Genomic DNA, 19,952 nt, shown 5'->3' on the forward strand with positions numbered 1-19,952 from the left:
AAAATATAATTTTTGGGCACAGAACCAGCCATATTACAATACTTAACAATTTAACACTGAGCAACCAGTAGCACGAATCCCAGCTATTATCACAAAGGGGTGGATTAGAGATTACATAGCGCTGTCATACACAGCAAAGTATGTCTGTATAATCTGTGTGTGGATGAGATCACACAGCCTCTGAGATGCTGGGACTATGCAGAAGTTCCTAATTAGAGGCATCAAAGTGAGACTCTACAGACCCACTGAGTCTGGAAGGAAACATATACATGCTGGGTATATGAACTTTTCTGAACTCACTGGATATACATTGGAAATAATACTATTGTTTATTTTGCTAAAGAGATATTATTAATGTTCCACATTGCTATAACATAGTGCTACTAATTGCATTCACTCCATTTTACGTTTATATGCCGTTGCAAATATATATGGCATTAAATGGTCATTAATACGTGATGTACAAATGTAATTCAATTGGTGATATATACATGAATGCAGTAACCCATGTGAATACCTATAAAAATAAGTATCATCATCATCTATTTATATAGTGCCACTAATTCCGCAGCGCTGTACAGAGTCATGAATGTGTATGACACCAGAAAAGAAGATGTAACAGCTTTATGATACTTTCTGCATCCATAAGGCTTGGTACACATTACAGTGCTTTGAGCAGATGATTGGGTCAATTGGACAATAAACGACCGCTCGGCCCGATATCGCCTTAGTGTGTACAGGGAAACGATGACCGATGGTTGTTCCAAAGCCACTGAAATCATTGATCGAGATTTTCAAACTGACTTAAAAATCTTGTTCAGTAATAGAACAATGTTGTTCCAATTCTGCAGTGTGTATGTACTCTGCAGAATTGGAAAAAATTGGAACAGCCCGCATTCCCATGTATCTGTGCCTTGGGGATACCTAGGAATGCAGGCTGAGAGCATGTGGGCAGATCCCTGCTGAACGACAGTCTGACAACCAGTCGATGGTTATGACAGATGAAGAGCACAGATCTGAAGGTAAATCTTGTAAAACGTGTATAGTGTGTACACATGAATCGACACGCTAATCGGGACTTTTTTTTGTCCTGTCGTTTGTAAATGGCTAATCTATTATTTTTCCTATAGTGTGTACCTAGCCGAAATGGTCTTGTGCACTATTTGGAGAACAGAGAAGAGTACCACAGACCTCATAAGGGGTTAAACCATCAATAAGACAAGCATTTAATCCACCAATTTTTCAATTGAAACTTTCTTTGCATAAAGCTTGTTCTGTGAAATAAACTTCCTACAGTGTAGGCAGATTATAACTTGTATACACAATTTATATAACTGTATCACATGGTAAATGTCATTCTCTACAACAGCAAGGAGCACAGAGATTGTTGTTCAGTGATCAGTCAGACTGTGGAGTAGACAGATATTAGTATGAACAGATGTGCCCTTCACTCTCTACCGGCATCTGCACAGTTTAATAGGCTGAAGAACTGTTCTGGTTGTTTAGCTGGATCTAGGAGCAGTCTGCTTGTAGGAACAAATTCACACAATGATGAGTTCTGATAAAGGAACAAATGCATAGAACATAGGCTCAGTGAGCACTTTCAAATCCAGGTCTTTATAAATCTCATTGTGACTGATGTGGTATAATAAGATGCAATATGTACTTCATGAGCATCTCATTAATATGACATCAATGGGACACTATGAGGCTCAGTTACAATGAGAGAGACATACATGCACACACTGCTTTTTATTACCTTTATAACATTTGAGTTTTATAATGTCTTTATTATACTGCTTGAAATGCGCCTGAAAATCCCTTTCTGTCAAAGTGTAACTGGAATGTGCCATATATGTCCCCCTGGAAGTAAAAATGAGGAACACTTCACTAAATTCCACCCCTTTATCCCACTAATATAATCTCATCCCACAAAAGAAAATATTTTTTTTGCATGTCTGTCCACACTCAGTAAGGGACAACACTAATATGCCTCATCATGACACGCTAAAACTCATGTTCTTAAATGTGGTTACACATATTACAGAACAGCATTTACACAGTACACACACATATTCAGAAATTACTCTTTAGATCTAGATGCAAAAATGATTGTAGACATACATACTCATCATACCTATACATAGCATATTTGCAGTTGGGTACATTCCAAATCATGTGAGAAAATGACCCTACCTCTAATATACAGCTATGACATCTATCAATGCCCAATAATACCATGGCCATGGAATTAGTTTCATTTAAATTGGATCAAAAGATCTCTTGTACTTTCACAGTGAAGAGGAGATTGCTGGAGATTTATTAATCCCCCTCTAGACTGGAAATGTCCCTTTACCACTTAGTAAGAAACCTATGTAAAGGTGATCCCACACCATACAATATTGACTAGATATCAGAGGGTGTGGCCCCGAAACAACCAAAATACCCAAAACTGATCATCACAACAGATAGGATCAATACCGGGAATATTGGCATTTGTGGTCAGAAGACGACTGCTATCCTCCTGTGCTTGATGTCATCTTCTGACCACATTAACAGGCCCGATGTGTTCCAGAAGTGACTCCGGCCTATCGGGCATAGCAATGAACAGCTGGATCTTACTCACACACAATATATATATATATATATATATATATATATATATATACCGGTATATATATATATATATATATATATATATATATATATATATATATAAAACATCAAAAAGACAGGGGCGCTTCCATGGTGTAAAATCCAAGTAAAATGTTTATTTCCAAAACATTAAAATACACGTACCAGAACTGAAAAGTTTTCAGGCATAAATCAGTAGGTATCTAGCATCCAAGTGGGAATATCATATCAGTGTGATCCTGATTTTAATGTTTTGGAAATAAACATTTTACTTGGATTTTACACCATGGAAGCGCCCCTGTCTTTTTGATGTTATAGGTGCGTTGCTGGTTCCCCGTGGAGATCGGGTGTTTGAAGGGAATGACGCGCAGAGTATGGACTGCTGGTGTTTAAAGTATCATGGACTTATACAACGATTAAGAATTAGCACTACCAAATACTGAACTTTTAACTTTCGTGCGCACTGTTTCTGTATCTAATATATATATATATAAGGAGGGAAAAGAGGTGCCTGTTGTATCAGTGATTGGTGTTATTGACAAGTAGAGCTATGTTTCCTACACTGCACTGAACTCTGACAGCCAATCGGAGTTAAGAGCAGAACAGTTAAAGGAACTATATTAGCCAATAATACTGCTGGCTGAAACTATCATCCCAACAGGGAGTATCATGGAAAAAGGACTTTGACTATCTAGTTATCAGACTGAAAAAAAACCCTAGCAGGGTAGATGATCTCCGGGACAGTCAGCGTAACTGGGGGAACAACCATTTGAAAGGATCACAGAGGAGCAGAGAAGTAAGATTTTCTAATTTAACATATTTTACCCAATTTCATCCCAAAATTCAGTTGGAGTTAGCCTTTCATATGTACCAGTCACCTATGAATAATGGATAAAGCCATTCTGCAGGGTGAACCAATATTCAGCCTATGAATTGACTAGAACCTAGTAAAATCACTAAGGTACAAAGTCTGTGTGCTGTCACTAGTTTCTAGCCAATAGAAAGGCTCCATTAACTTAGGGTGTTGGGTGCATATTAAACATTGCATAGTAAGATACCAAATGTACTGAAACTTACGCTCTCCACACCACGTCTCGAATCAGGCATGCACCCGGGACCAGCAACAATCCAAGCCAGAAGTATCCACACTTTAACACCATTCCTGCCTGGAAATCAAGAAACAGACATAAGTTCTACAAAGGAGAAGGATAATGTAGGCACAGTTCAGTTTTTGGTTACTGCATCTTGGTAGCATGCTTCATTACAAGGTGGAAACACATTATCCATATATGAGGCTGCAAATCTATATAGTAATGGGCAGGTATGGTTCGCATGTGACATATAGGAAATACAAAGATGAGCAAAATGACTAATGTTGCTATATAGTCAATGGTGTTTGTGTAACATATATGCTAAGAGGCAATGAGCAAGCGAGCAGCACGCTCAGTGAAAGGCTCCATCCAAATACCATGAGACACCACCAATGCTTACGGCATACTGACCATGGGGTGCAAGAGAGCAGAGGTCACAGGGATGCCAGCCACTTCAAGCTGCGGGTTTGAAAAAGTGGAGATGTTGCCTATAGCAACCAATCAGATTCTAGCTGTCATTTTGTAGAATATACTAAATAAATGATAACTAGAATCTGATTGGTTGCTATAGGCAACATCTCCAGTTATTCAAACCCACAGCTTAATAAATTTACCCCTTAGTTTTGGATAGATTTTGTTTAGGGATTTTGATTTGAAGGCTGTAGCATGGTCAAGACAATGTGACAAACGTGCTAAAAGCCAAACACTTTTATTTCTTCCTCAAATGCATATAAGCATCATTCTAATGAAACAGCTCATTGATACCGTATGAAGCAAGTAAGGCTAGTGTCATTTAATATACAAAACATCAGCATTTTGGAAGTAACAGAATGCAGTGTTTAATCTCTGGTTCCCACCACACCCCTATACAAATGTAGGCTCCCAGGAGGATCCAGACCACTTAATGCAGTGTATGTTTCTGTTCTGTTGTCAATGGTTGCTTGCCTTGCCCTCATTGTAAAGCTTGTACACTCAAACTTTAATAAGTGCCAACACATTTCAGTGGATCCCCTTATAGGCTAATCTCAGAAGTTATGAGGATGAAGAGTGTATTGAAATCAGCATTTGTCAAACTATACCGAGGAGGAACACTTGTACTCCCCCTGAAATGCATCTGGATATTTCTGCAGAAAAGATAAATTCCGGAAGCTCAGCGGTAGAACTATTCATTCTCTAGCGCTCAGGTCTAACTGAAGAGAATGAACTGAACATCAATCATTTTATGGCTCTGCATATAAATACGATATTTAGTCAAATATTTCAGTCCACATTACATTGCAAAAATATATAAAAAATATAACAATGTTTTCTCAGTGTGCCGGAAAAACTGTGAAAGTTTAAGAAGCACTGGTTCAAGCATTCGGATCAACTATGAGGCAACCTGGGTTCTGGGTACAAAGATATCTACCAATAGGGGACACGTGTGCAAACTGGAACACAGGTAATAGGTAACAGTGCTTTACCCAACCAATCAGATTATAGGTCCTGATTCTTTAAGGATCTTAACTTGAAAAACTTCTTATTTCAGTCTCCTGGACAAAACCATGTTACAATGCAAGGGTGCAAATTAGTATTCTGTTTTGCACATAAGTTAAATACTGACTGTTTTTTCATGTAGCACACAAATATCAACTTTAAATTTCAGTGTACAAATAAGCTATCAAGTATTTGTGTGCTACATGAAAAAACAGTCAGTATTTAACTAATTGCAAAACAGAATACTAATTTGCACCCCTTGCATTGTAACATGGTTTTGTCCAGGAGACTGAAATAAGAAGTTTCTCAAGTTAAGATCCTTAATGAATCAGATCCATAATTATCATTGTTCTAGTTACAGTTTAGGAAATTAAAGCAACCACCGTTGGTATTGCTACTATGGTGTACAGTGCCTTCTTTCTGCACAAATACAATTTCCTATATGTCCCCAATTACATTGCCATCTGGATGCTTATTTTACAGGCTTGGCTGGTAAAAATGGTATTTAGTAGTCTGGACACTACTGTAATGGGAGAAAAATATTTCCAGTGTATTTCTGTCCAGCCTGTGTTTTTCCTTAGAGTCCTGCTCTGAATGTGTGTTTGTAAACTTCATTAGTGAAGTAACTGGAAATCAGGAATGCTGTAGCCATAACACAACATAGGAGTTTGTTTATGGGTGGCCGTCTGATAATTGAGCCATATTTGGCAGCGCTGGGTCTGTCAGTGTTTCCCTTACAGCGTATGACAAAGGGCAGGTGTTCGCATGCTCATTTATCAGTTGTTAGGTGCTAAATCCTTCGGCTGTTGTCAAAGTGACAAGATGGTTGTAAAAATGTTGCCGCTCTGTCAGCTGAACTCTCAGACTAGCTGTTGTGTTTAACTTCCCACCCTACAGAAAAAAAACAGGCAGCTTCGGGGTTGATTTTGGATTGACCTGTAATGTTTCCTAGCTGTAAAAATTAGGAAAACTGCCATAGATTTAAAGAGATTCCATTTAAATGACTCTAAGGTGAGATAGAAATGTGCCGGATGCAACTGCACAATTTTGCATATACTGAAAGTTTTAGAAGGAAGGCCGTGGTTATAAAACATATGTGCAAAGAGAAGGTGTTTAATTACAAAAAGTGAAGGGTAATTTTTCCTCCAATATTAATGTGGTTGTTTCTCTCTGTAAAAATGGACTAAATCACTAATCATGATGGTGTTGTACACAGATATAGGTTTCTTAACTTTAACATTGATTCATTGTGTTTTTTTTTTTTTTGGATGTGTTCAATGTGTTTTGTTTGTTTACACATGTTAAACAAATTTAAAAACCCATGATATTTTTTAAAAAAACTGATATAATCTCCATGTCCGGTGGGCCTGTGTATATCCTGCAGATCAGCCAGGAGATGAGTGTCCTCAATTTGTAGAAGTCAGTATATTGTCCACTCCTGCAGAGCCGTAACTAGGGCTGTATGATAGGGGCGACCGCCCTGGGCGCAAGGCTGAAGGGGGGCGCAGCATTTGGTTAAAGTTGAGGGCTATGGGGGCATTTTTCTTTCTCGCTCCAGGTGCTAAAGTTTTAAGTTATGGCTCTGCACTCCTGTGATTATATTAGTGAGGATAAGGCTGCATATGACAGGCACAGTGTCATGATGTGAGGAGGGGAGTGGGGGCAAGCAGTAAGCAGGGACTGGCGGGTAAGGGGGCATCTGCCCTCCCCCGGGCCGGTCCTACAGTAGGCTACTTTGAGCAGAGTCTCGTCCTCCAGGTTAATATTTGCCAGCCAGCCCCTGGCAGGAAGTCACAGACTGCCAGGTCTATATATAACTGGGCAAAGAGCCTTATTGCCAGCGAAAAATCTAATTTTGACCAGCCATAAGCCTCATTATCACATCACTCTATCCATTGAGGGGGTTACTGTCAGTGATAACACCACCAGCTTTAAGTGTTACCAGCAAGACTTCCCCATGGCTGTGTAAACACATTTCAGTTCATACATCTAACTTGTTTATTTTGCATTACATTTTGTTACAATATAGCACTGTGTAATTTGCCTTCAAAATGGATATTAAATAAAAAATAAAATAAAAAAAAGCATTGAAAACAAACTTAAAGCCACAACATAAACAAACAGGCTAAAAACAATATTGAAGATACTTTGTCAATGTGATTTTACACATAAATGCATATATAATCAAATAACAATGCTTATATAACTGAACCTAAAAGTAAAAAGGAACATTCATACCAAGGCTGCTTGTAACTGTGCAAACAGCCTCTGGTTCATTATAATGAAATACATATGCAACTTATAGCTCCTCCATAAACTACTGTATGTTTCTGATCCCCATATAAAGTAAATGCAGAGAAATGCAGACCATAGACTTGTCCCAGAGCACAGTAGCTTGACGTGAATCTACTACTGTAGACAATCAAATCCAGCTTTAGAGTGCGAATTTGCACTTGGACAAACCATGTGGCGATGCAAGGGGTGCAAATAAATTGTTTTTTTGTTTTTGCATGCAGGGAAAACACTGCTTTTTGCTTGTACTATACAAATACCGGGCATCTTTATTTTTACACTGGATATACAGTTAGGCTAGGATGTACCCCTCTTACCCCCACCTCTAAATCTGTCTGCACATTTTAAATCCCCCTCACCGTGCACAACATGGTTTTGCCAAGATGCAAAAATTGCACTTTCATTTGGATTTACTTCCAACTCTAAATAAGGCCCATTTCTTTGTCAGTGAGTTTTAATTAGTACGAGTAAAAAGGACAATTACACACATTTTTAATAGTCACATACAAAGAAAAAAAAACCAGATGAATAATTATTCCCAGATAAACAATATGTGGGCTTCAAGCAGTGGAGCAAGTGTGGGTTACTAGACAGAAGCAGAGTTCCTGTGAGTAATATATGCAGGAGAGGACTACAAAAAGAGTCATTATAGGCAGGTGTTGTAAAGGTGCTTATAATGTGTGTGTGATTGGGCAGCATGGTGGTTTAGTGGTTAGCACTTCTGCCTCACAGCACTGGGGTCATGAGCTCGAGTCCCGGAAATGGCCTTATCTGTGGAGTTTGTATGTTCTCCCCATGTTTGTGTGGGTTTCCTCTCACACTCCAATAACATACAGTCACTCCCCTACCCCTCACACAATGTGACAAAGCTGCCTTAAAAAATGTAATTGGCTGCTATCAAATTGACCCTAGTCTGTGTCTGTGTGTGATGGGGAATTTAGACTGTAAGCTCCAATAGGTCAGGGACTGATGTGAGTGAGTTTGTCTGTACAGCGCTGCGGAATTAGTGGCGCTATATAAATATCTGATGATGATCCAGTGTATGTGTCAGACTGTGATTATGGGTGCTGACACATGAGTTTCCTTGCTATTAGCAGGAGACCCTCTTGAAAAGCATTAACATCTCATGAGGAGTTAAGCTGGGTACAGTGCAGATCACACAATTCATTACCGTTTGTTCAGATATTGCGTGTGTACACTCCCACGATCATGTTTTATTGGACCAAAACACATTGCATCTGTTGATTTGTTTTCTAAACTTCCTATTTTCTAAATTTCCTAAAAAATCATGATCAATGATGGAATGATGTCTGTCAAATGTGGAAGTGTGTATGCATTAATGGCCAGCAATGTAGACAGATATCTGTAGTCACAATCTTTACAGCAGATGGTTATGAGAGATGAAGATTACAGATCTGAAGGTAAACTGTCTAGGGGCTAGATTTGCTAAGCTGCGGGTATGAGAAAGTGAGGATGTTGCCTATAGCAACCAATCAGATTCTAGCTATCATCTTGTAGAAGGTACTAAATAAATAAAAGCTAGAATCTGATTGGTTGCTATAGGCAATATCCCCACTTTTTCAAAGCCACTCAATCTATATTGTAGCCACAACAAAGTTGCCCATATTGCCTACCGTGAACTACTAGTTGAAACCACTGGAAATGTGGAGTCAAGAGTGGGAGATTTAAAAAACTCATGTACTATTTATTAGGAAAGCCTGGAATGTCTAGGTCATAGACATTCCAGTCCTCATAGACCTTTATAAGACAACCCTGTTCATAATATAGTGTTTCCACTGTCTTAGAAAACTATTTCCAGCATGAGACTCAGTGAAGGAGGACTAAGCTTCCACCGAGTTGGGACAATTATGCAATCACTCCCCTACCCCTCACACAATGTGACAAAGCTGCCTTGAAAAGTGACTCAAAACTCTGAAAAATCCATGTTCCCTTTTGTCCTGCACTTATCTGTAATCAGCTTGTCAATGGAGACCAACACACATTTAACGATGAACACTAATGCACTGTGTCTTTCTTTATAGATTGGGACCACCAACTAATTTCACAAGTGCTGTCAGAGATCTGTCAGGTGGAGATGACTTTCAGCCGCTGCTTTAACCTGGACTGAAATTTAAAAGGCGTCTTCTAGGTGTAAGGCTTTCTGGTCCTGTGCAGAGTCAGTGAGCCATGTTGTGTTGTAGGAATTCCTGTCTCTTCTGATGGTTGACTGCCTCTAAAACACAGCATTGGAAAACAGCTCTCCAACCTAACACACAAGAATATCAACTGTTAAACTGCTTAACTGTGTATTGATGGCTTTTTGTTACGTGAAGGGAAATCTGCTTTAAATATTAAGTTCTGTACCGTCTGGCTTTTATCCTCTTTGGGTCCTATCAAACTGCAGCACAAAAGGCTCGGAGGACCTCTAGGGAATACTGAACAGAGGATTTGGCACACATAGAAAGAGTTTATTTGTCTAACTTTTTTCAACATCCTTCAAAGGGTCTATTATACTTTTAATAGCCTTATACACCTGCGACTCAGCGGATATGTTGAACTTCTTGCAATAATAGTTAATGGGATCCTATCTTAAAGACACTCAAGGGGGAATCTGTGAAAAATGACATTCATAAAACAGAACATGTCTAACATTACTTTAACAAAAATACGGGCAATATGGGCTGCATTAAATGTGTTGGGATTGTTAATAATTTTACATAAATACCACCTTTTTCCAGCATTAAAAAATACAGCAGGTAATTAATGAGAAGAGCTGGGAAACAGAACGCGTATGTATTATTTTACTAAATAGTTTATAATATTGAACCTAAATAAAAAAAAAAAAAATATATATATATATATTCCATGTTATAAGTCTCTGTGGGTCTGTGCAGTTTATTCAGAGCACACTCTAGTGGTTTGTTTAGATAGGATGTTGTTATACGCTGGAAACTTTATAGGAGCGTCCCCGATCAGCCATTTTGTAGACTGACTCGGGGAAGCAAGCACTTTATAGCCATTATTCTAACATGTAATTTATTTTCCTGACATTTTTCATCTGAACAGAATTAGTTTACATTTTTTTATTCACTGTTTTAAGTACATATAGACATACCGCCCAACATTTAAAATCCCGAAAGCGTGACAAAATAAGCCCGGCCTGCAACCCATCCAGACTCTGCCTATAAAAGGGCAAATTTTGTTAACACTCCACCCACTTTTCTGGTAAGGAACAGCGCCACCTGCAGTCCCTGCAGTGTAATCACTCAAACAACATTGAGTCTGAGTTTGTTGTATTATCTCAACAAATACTTGTCTTCCAACGTTAGATTAAAAAAAATGGGGCAAATTAGTGCAAGCTCTGCTCTGATCTGCTCATGTCTCTACTGACTGACAGATATTAGAACTATCCTATGAAAATCAGGACTGCTGTTAGTTATCAAGAACTCCTGATGCTACTGAAGAGTCAACATAAAGTATAGTGAGATGTTTGGGTATTTTTCATAGCCCTCTAAACTGCACAGATATCATAGCGCAATTTTAGGAGGATGATACAATGCCCTAACACTATTCAATAAAAAAAACAACTTTCACAATACCATGAAATTATACAACACTGGTACTTTGTGAATAGCCTTATGTGAGACCTTTGAATTGTGCAGCTCACCACGGCTATAATATAAAGTAAAGCAGCTTAAAATCTTAATGTTTTATACCTTTATGATAATAGAAAACACATTAAATGATAGCCAGCAAAGCTTTATTTAAAACGAACAAAGGGCCTGATTCATTAAGGATCTTAACTTAAGAAACTTCTTATTTCAGTCTCCTGGACAAAACCATGTTACAATGCAAGGAGTGCAAATTAGTATTCTGTTTTGCACATAAGTGCATGTAGCACACAAATACTTTATAGCTTATTTGTACACTGAAATCTAAAGTTGATATTTGTGTGCTACATGAAAAAACAGTCAGTATTTAACTTTTGTGCAAAACAGAAAACTAATTTGCACCCCTTGCATTGTAACATGGTTTTGTCCAGGAGACTGAAATAAGAAGTTTCTTAAGTTAAGATCCTTAATGAATCAGGCCCAAAGTCCTCAATTAGTAAAACAAATGACCATTCTGTAGGAGCTTGGTTGTGCCGCTCGATTTTACTTGAAAAAAAAACAAGGCATATTTGTAAGTACTTTGATTCACAACATTTTAGCTTGATGGTGACAATGACATATGACATTCGCTGCCTCATCCACCATTATCAGCCAGCTGCTTATTTTGCCCTGTAGAGACAGTGTATTCAGACAGGATAAATGTTATTTGGCGTTTTGCAGGCAGCAAAGAATATTTAGGAGGGAGGACCTCAGTGCCAGGTTTGTTTAGAAAAACACCATAAATCCCCACCACACGTATTACAGACCCTGCACTAGGACACAAGGTAGCTCCATATATTTCAAATGTCACAGCCCTGACTGAGATGCACCCTGTCCAGCTGTCACCTATCCCGTGTCCAGCCTGGGCCAGCTGTGGTCAGCATTGGCACAGATGAGTAAACATGCCAGGGCTTCTGTTGGGCGTTGTGTGATTTCAGCTGAAATCTCAGGACAGAAATACTGGATTCTTATTTCCACCATTACAAGTGTAAAGCATGCTCCCGTTTTCACAGCCCATCAACTATACTAAAATTGGCCATGGAATTTTAAAGGAACAATACAATTAGTAAACATTAGTAAATGAAAATACACGATTCACAATGTGATACTGGAAACTAATGCTTCTTGGGCAATGAATAACTTATGCTCAGGAACAAGTGGAGCCCAGGGCAAAAAGAGCCTTTGGCACCCCCTTCTACATTCACCTCTTCTATTCATCACCCCCTTCATCACTACATTCGCCTCTGCTATTCATCACCCCCTTCATCACTACATTCGCCTCTGCTATTCATCACCCCCTTCATTATGTACTTTCATCATAACTCACCCATTTCATCATCCACAAAACTCCTTAATTCATCACCTACACTACATCACCCCTCAAACCCATGTTATTCATCATCCCCTACATTGTCCTCCTCCATCATCTCCCCACCTTTGTTCCTTCACCAATGCTATTCATTACCCCCCTCTGCTTCTCTTACATCCATGTCTAGAGAAGTCAGACACTGATAGGCTGAGAGCAGGCCGTGTAGTGGTGATGTCACCACAGTATCACGTCCCAACCAATCAGTGATTGGGAGTTGCATCATGTGTATAGATGCAGGCAGGGACTACTACCAATTCTACTGTGTACAGTGAGAGAAGCGACAGGGACAGTGTGCCCTTTGTACTGCCTGCATCCCTTTATCTCTCTGTCCACCAGTGAGGACGAAGGGGGTCTGTTACTATGATACATAGCGGACACTAAGTGTGAAGATAAAAGCACTGAGCCCCGCTGCCATATCTGCCCGTCTGTGAGTCATATTCTACCCCTGGGTGGTCGCCAGGTAAGAGCACACATTAACCAAGCTCGACTTGCGAGAAGCCTGGACTACATTTTCTATCCCACCATAAAGAAAGGCAGACTAATTCAATTTATAGGAAGAAACTGAATAAATAAAAAGATAACCAACAAACCACTGTTGGAAACTCGTAAGCAAAATCCACTACTGGGAGTTTTACTACAGAGTAAAGCATACGTAGCAAATAGCAGGTCTTTCCCTAATAAAACAAATAGAAACAGCATGAGTTCCTTGCAGGAACATCCTGTAGGAAAGCTTAGATGTGTTACTAAATTTTCTTTGAAAAAACAAGGCATATTTGTAAGCACTTTGATTTACAACATTTTAGCTTGATGGTGACATTGACATATGACATTCGCTGCCTCATCCACCATTATCAACCAGCTGCTTACTTTGTCCCGTAGAGACAGTGTATTCAGACAAGATAAATGTTATGTGGCGTCTTGCAGACAACACAGAATATTTGGGAAGGAGGACCTCAGTGCCATGTTTTTCTAAACAAACGCCATAAATCCCCGCCACACACATTAGACCATGCACTTGAACACAAGGTAACAGCTATATATATTTAAAACGTCACAGCCCTGACTGAGATGTACTCTGTCCAGCTGTCACCTATCCCGTGTCCAGCCTGGGCCAACTGTTGTCCGCATTGGCACAGATGAGTAAACATGCCAGGGCTTCTGTCGGGCGTAGTGTGATTTCAGCTGAAATCTCAGGACAGAAATACAAGATTCTTGTGCAAACCTTCCCAGATGTAAAGGAAGCACCTGTTTATCAACCATGCAAAATAAACTACCACAAACTAAAAACTAAATGATTGACAGCGGAATTGATATAGAGGCAACCGCAAAATGCCTCTCCAAGTCTCTGTTGTTTCTCTAACCCAATGACGACTGCATAATAGTATGAAAAACTGTTTCTTGGTGGAAATTTCAGCCATCATTTCATGAGCATACAATCTTATATACGACACTTGAAAGAAACCTTGCAATTATAATATTCTTCATGTTGATCAATTTGAAAATGAGGAGTAGTATTGAATTAAAGACTATTTCTTCCTATCTCAATTATGTTTAATTCTGAATTGTAGGCATTACTATTATAATTGTAGATTTGTAAGGTGCCACAGTGCTCCGCAGGGAAAACAGGAACAATATAAATGCAGACATTGAAACAAAGGGTAGGGAGGACCCTGCTCATTAGAGAGCTTTCACTCTAAGTAGAAGAGGGCACAGCTGGAACAAGAGGAGCAAGTGTTGATTAGAATGGAGAATGGGGCAGTTGCTAGGGTGCATTAGTGTGGGCAGCAGCGGCAAGGGTAACGTAAGCTCTAATAAAGAGATGGGTTTTCAGAGATTATCTAAAAATTTGAAGGCTATGGGAAAGCCTGATTGGGCATAGTAAGGATTTCCATAAATGGGGAGCAGGAGGGGAGCAGTCCCGTAGGTGGGAGTGAGAGGTGGTTACCGGGGACGAGACAAGAGGCAGGTCAGAGGTAGATCCAAGAGGACGGGAGGGACAGTATTTTGATATGAGATTTGAGATGTATGAAGGGGAGGTATTGTTGAGGGCTTTGTAGGTAAGGGTGAGTAATTTGAATTGGATTCCAGAGAACACAGGGAGCCAGTGCAGGGATTTGCAAAGTGGTGCAGCAGATGTGGAGCAGTGAGAGAGGAAGATCAGTCTTGCAGCAGCATTTAGTTGAGACTGAAGTGGGGATTAATAGGTGAGTAAAGTGCAAGATAGCAGGAGGATGGAGTAGTCAAGATGGGGAATGAAGAGAGAATGGATAGTGAGTCAGAGTAGGACTGAGGACTGAGAGAGTGATTGGATGTGAAAAATAAAGTAGAGGGCGGAGTCAAGTGTGACTCCAAGGCAGCGGGTGGTATTACTGACAGTGAGGGACATTTAAGGGAAAAGAGAAGATGATAAGTTCACACTTCTGCCTCACAGCACTGGGGTCATGAGTTCAATTCCCGACATTGGCCTAATCTGTGTGTAGTTTGTATGTTCTCCCCGTGTTTGCGTGGGTTTCCTCCGGGTGCTCCAGTTTTCTCCCACACTCCAAAAACATACTAGCAGGTTAAATGACTGCTATCAAAATTGATCCTAGTCTCTCTCTCTCTCTCTCTCTCTCTGCCTGTCTGTGTATGTTTGGAAATTTAGACTGTAAGCTTCAATCAGGCAGGGACTGATGTGAGTGAGTTCTCTGTACAGCGCTGTGGAATCAGTGGCGCTATATAAATAAATGATGATGATGATGATGAAGTTCAGTTTTGGATAGTTAGGTAGCATTGGGACATCCATGTGGACATAACAGAAGGACAGTTGGATACATAAGATAGTACAGAAAGGGAGAGATCAGGGGAACAGATATAGATATGGCTGTCATCAGAGTAGAGGTGGTACTAGAGGCCCAATGAGAGAATTAGTTCTACAAGAGAGGAGTAGTACAGTGAGAAAAGTAAAGGACCAAGAACAGAGCCTTGTGGGATTCCAAAAAAACAGTAGGAGTCCAGGCAAGGATGTGCCAGGGTTAGAAACACTAAAGGAACAGTTATATAGGTAGGAAGTAAACCAGGAATGAACTGTGTCACAATGGCCAATTGAGTGGAGTGTAGGTAGGAGAAGAGGGTGATCAACAGCATCAAAAACAGCAGAGCGGTCCAGGAGGATGAGTATGGAGAAATGACCCTTAGGGCTAGATTTACTAAGCTGCAGGTTTGCAAAAGTGGAGATGTTGCCTATAGCAACCAATCAGATTCTAGCTTTCATTTATTTAGTGCTTTCTACAAAATGACAGCTAGAATCTGATTGGTTGCTATAGGCAACATCCCCACTTTTGCAAACCCGCAGCTTAGTAAATCTAGCCCTTAGACTTTGCTGTAACTAGATCATGAACACTTTTGCGAGACCAGTTACAGTGAAATGCTAGAGGCAGAAGCCTGATTGTATAGAATCAAGAATGAACAGAGGGGAGAGAAAGTGAGACAGGTGGTTGTACACCAGTCACCCTAGTAGTATGAAGGCAAAAGGTAGGAGACAAATAGGGTGATAGTTGTAGAAAGAGGCTGGATTGAGAGATGGTTTCTTTAGAATTGGTGAGATGAGTGAATGTTTAAAGGAGAATGGAAATATACCAGTGAAGAGAGGTGAGCTAGAGGTGAGTATTTGGGAGGGGTGAGGGGACAGGTTGTAGGGTGAGATTTTGAAATGAGAGCAGAGACTTCGGTCCTGAGCCATTAAGAAACGTAAGGCAAAAAAAAGGAGTAATTGTGCACCTTGGCAAAACCATGTTACAATGCAATGGGTGCAAATTAGTTTATTATTTTGCACATAAGGACATACTGGCTGTTTTTTCATGTAGCACACAAATACTTTATAGCTTTATTTTTACACTGAAATATAAAGTTGATCTAGGACATGTCCTACTCCAACTATAAATCTGTCCCCACATTTTAAATTTACCACCCCCTCCAATGCTACATGGTTTTGCCAAGGTGCAAAGTTATTCCTTTTTTTGCTTTACTTTCCTTAATGAATTAGGCCCTTTGTCTTCAGCCACTGGAGAGAATGGTGGATTGGGGAGTGTAGGTGAAGGTGGGTAGAGTGGGCTGAGTGCCTGGAATTTGACATAAGCAAATATCTTGTCAAATGTCGTTGATTTACTCTTTGAAGTAGGTGGCAAAATCATGGGCAGTGAGAGAGGAAGGGGGAGTTGCAGGTGGGCAGAGAATTGAGTTGAAGGTGGCAAAGAGGCAACGTGGGTTAGAAGACTGGGTGGATATTACAGATTTGAAGTATGTTTGGCAATTGAAATGGCTGTGCTGTAAGATGAAAATATTAATTTATAGTGGAGGAAATCAGGATAGGGATGAAATTTCCTCCAGTGGCGCTCTGCAGTGTGGGAGCACTTTTGCACGTAGCGGGTCTGTTTGGTGCGCCATGGTTGGGATTTGGATTGTCAGAGCAATGTGTGGTAGATGGAGATACACTGTCTAGGGCTGAACTGAGTGTTTTTGTTGTAGAAAGATGCAGTCTGATTAGGGCAGGACAGTCCAGTCATAGGAGAATGTAATTGACTGGAAATGAGAAGTGGATTAGGTCGAGGGTTGATCTAATAAGAATATGACTGTACAGTAAAAGTTCCAATGATCTAAAATAATTCCAGAGGATTCATGTTGTTCATACACTTGCAATGTATCTGACCCCAAACTATTGATCCTTATCAGATCAATTCATCAGCCAGTCAATCACTGAGGGGCCCCTTAACAGACTTAATACAGGAAGACTGCTATGTATATGAAAGCTCAGCAAAGGCAGCAATGAGTTTTACACATGGTGTAACGTAAGCAACAGCTTAATAAACGCTGCCTATACTGTTTTGTGACAAAGTGCTCCTGTCAAATACTGTTTTGTAAGAATCTATTAGTTATGGCAGGCCTGTCATATTGATCATAAGAAGCAATAAGCCTCAAAACCACCATTAGCATATAAAGTGTGACTGACACCAAGCTAATCCCGAATTAGGAGGAGACATCCTGGACTCCCGAAGAGAGCAGGCACATCTCCCGAAAGGTGGGCGGGGACATGCTGTTATGATGCAAGATGCATCATCAAGTTCCTCCCTTCCCAGTGAACTATGAGTGGGCAGCGGTGGATGAAGCAATTAGCATCATCAATTATACCCACCTCTTCTTTCATACCTGCCCCTGCAACTTCCAAAAGAGAGGTTTGAAAAATAGGCAGGTATGCACTAAGCATGTACACGAACTGTTGGAACAATCCTTGACCTAGATACCCCCAAAAAGTAGCAACAATCAGTTTCATGTCATCAGAAAGATTCAATGAAGACACCTATAAGCTGCCCAGGGACTTTCTTTCATTTTAGATAATATTAATGATAGTCCATTTGGCACTGCCAACATTTCATGACAATGAAAATGGTTTTATATGTGAGTGCACAAGTGAAAATCAAGTTAGCCTAATATCGCATGCGTGTGGCAACAGAACAATCCGTAGGATCTCTCCTTATAAAACCGGCATACATGATATTCCTCTCTAGTTACAATAGTAACACTTCCACTTGAAGTGGACATTTAGAAGTGGAGGTATGGAAAATGTAAGTGAATGGAATTTGCTACTTTTACAATGAATGCAGTGGGAGAAGTGGCGGTATGGCGTACCACCGTACACCAGCCAACTTCCACTCCTGCAGTAGATTACATAATATATATATATATATATATATATATATATATATATATATATATATATAAACAAATACAATAGATAGTGCAGCGCGTAACTCTGAGAAGATAAACAAGTTCCGATTCAAATATTGTCCTTTGGAAGAAGTAGATATCCTATGTTCAGGAGGCTGCCAAAATTCCCACGAAGCCAGTTGGTGGACTGGAATAATCTAAAACAAAATAAGTAGGAGGGGGCGCCACATAGTATAATACTGTATTCAACAATACAGATAGGTGTACCACAAGCCAGAATTTAAATCACCAAGTGGATATAGGCACTCAGGTGTTAAGAGTGAATCAGTAAGGATAAAAACACACAAAGGAGGAAATGGTGTATGGTGTTGGTGGTCTTGGAAATATTTCCTCCTTTGTGTGTTTTTATCCTTACTGATTCACTCTTAACACCTGAGTGCCTATATCCACTTGGTGATTTAAATTCTGGCTTGTGGTACACCTATCTGTATTGTTGAATACAGTATTATACTATGTGGCGCCCCCTCCTACTTATTTTGTTTTATATATATATATATATATATATATATATATATATATATATATATATATATTTATTACTTTCGTAGTATAAAGCAATTCAGTGGTATGTGTCACTGTATATTTGTCTAAATCAGTCTTTTTTTGTATTATGTTTGCAGCATGCATTCATGTCACACACAGTATATATGTTGTAAGCACGGTGCATCAAGAAATTAGGGACTAACTTTTTTCTACTAAGTGCTACATTAACTTCAATAACACATGTCCACAGAACAGCTGCTGCACTGTGCTGCTAGACTTGGGAGATAACAGGTGTTGGCTGCTTAGGTCTTAAACCCCTTGTGTAATGTATCAGCCTGGACAGGGGTAGGGTATGCAGGGTTGACCTAAGGCTTTGCTTTGTACATATTCTGAATATGGTGCTCTATTACGATCATTGCTGAGCTCAAGGCAAATGGCATTGTGCCTTACTGAGTATTCACTGGGAGGAGAGATTGGAGTCTCCCCCTCCCAGACCCTCACTACCACAAGCCTGTGCTCTGACCTCACCTTTTTGTTACAAGATATTTTTACTGGTTTTGACAATGCAGATAAAAATTGATAATAAAAGAAGGAGACGATGATGGATTTTCCTATTCACATTGTATAGTGTGTCGGAAATTGTCAGGTTAGTAATAAAGCTGTATAATTCACAGCATAAAATAAAGAATTAAAAGAAAATCATTTCCATAAAATATAAAGTCTGCAAAATATGAAATAAAGGATAACACAAAGGGAATTGGAGATTCATTACTGACCTTGTTTTTATATCGTATAGGCCGAAGCACCAGCACATTGTTGGCCGTGTGTTAAATTTACTGTTACTTGTAGATAAACTAATGTATACTTGTTTGAATTTGCTACAGCTACAGCTACTGACCAGTCTTTACAATAACAAAATGATTCCCTTAGAAACAATACTATACACCACCACCTGCAGGCTGTAAGGTGGTACTGCACGTCAATAAATATTCAACAAAATCTTTGCAATTCCATCAATAACATTTGTAAATTGAATGCACTTACAGAAATTGGAAGTACGGTTATTCTGCTAAGTAATTTGCCAATTTGCTTTGATTCCCAAGTTATATATTCAGTGAATTTTCTGGCACGTTCTTTCTCTTCCATTAGGATAACCCACAGGGTTGCAGAGGTCAACATTTGCAATTTCAGATA

The 19,952-nt window shown here is 39.5% G+C and overlaps 1 protein-coding gene across 2 annotated transcripts in view; it reads right to left on the reverse strand.

The window, feature by feature from the left end:
* ATP8A2 (ATPase phospholipid transporting 8A2) overlaps positions 1-19,952 on the reverse strand; it is a 612,290-nt gene that overhangs the window by 51,525 nt on the left and 540,813 nt on the right. For both annotated transcript variants that reach the window (XM_075198918.1, XM_075198920.1), the window contains one exon: positions 3,712-3,800. In XM_075198918.1, the coding sequence (XP_075055019.1) occupies positions 3,712-3,800 (89 nt within the window). The remainder of the gene's footprint in view (positions 1-3,711; positions 3,801-19,952) is intronic.

Source organism: Mixophyes fleayi, chromosome 2 (genome assembly GCF_038048845.1).
Source record: "Mixophyes fleayi isolate aMixFle1 chromosome 2, aMixFle1.hap1, whole genome shotgun sequence".
Taxonomy (NCBI): Eukaryota; Metazoa; Chordata; class Amphibia; order Anura; family Limnodynastidae; genus Mixophyes; species Mixophyes fleayi.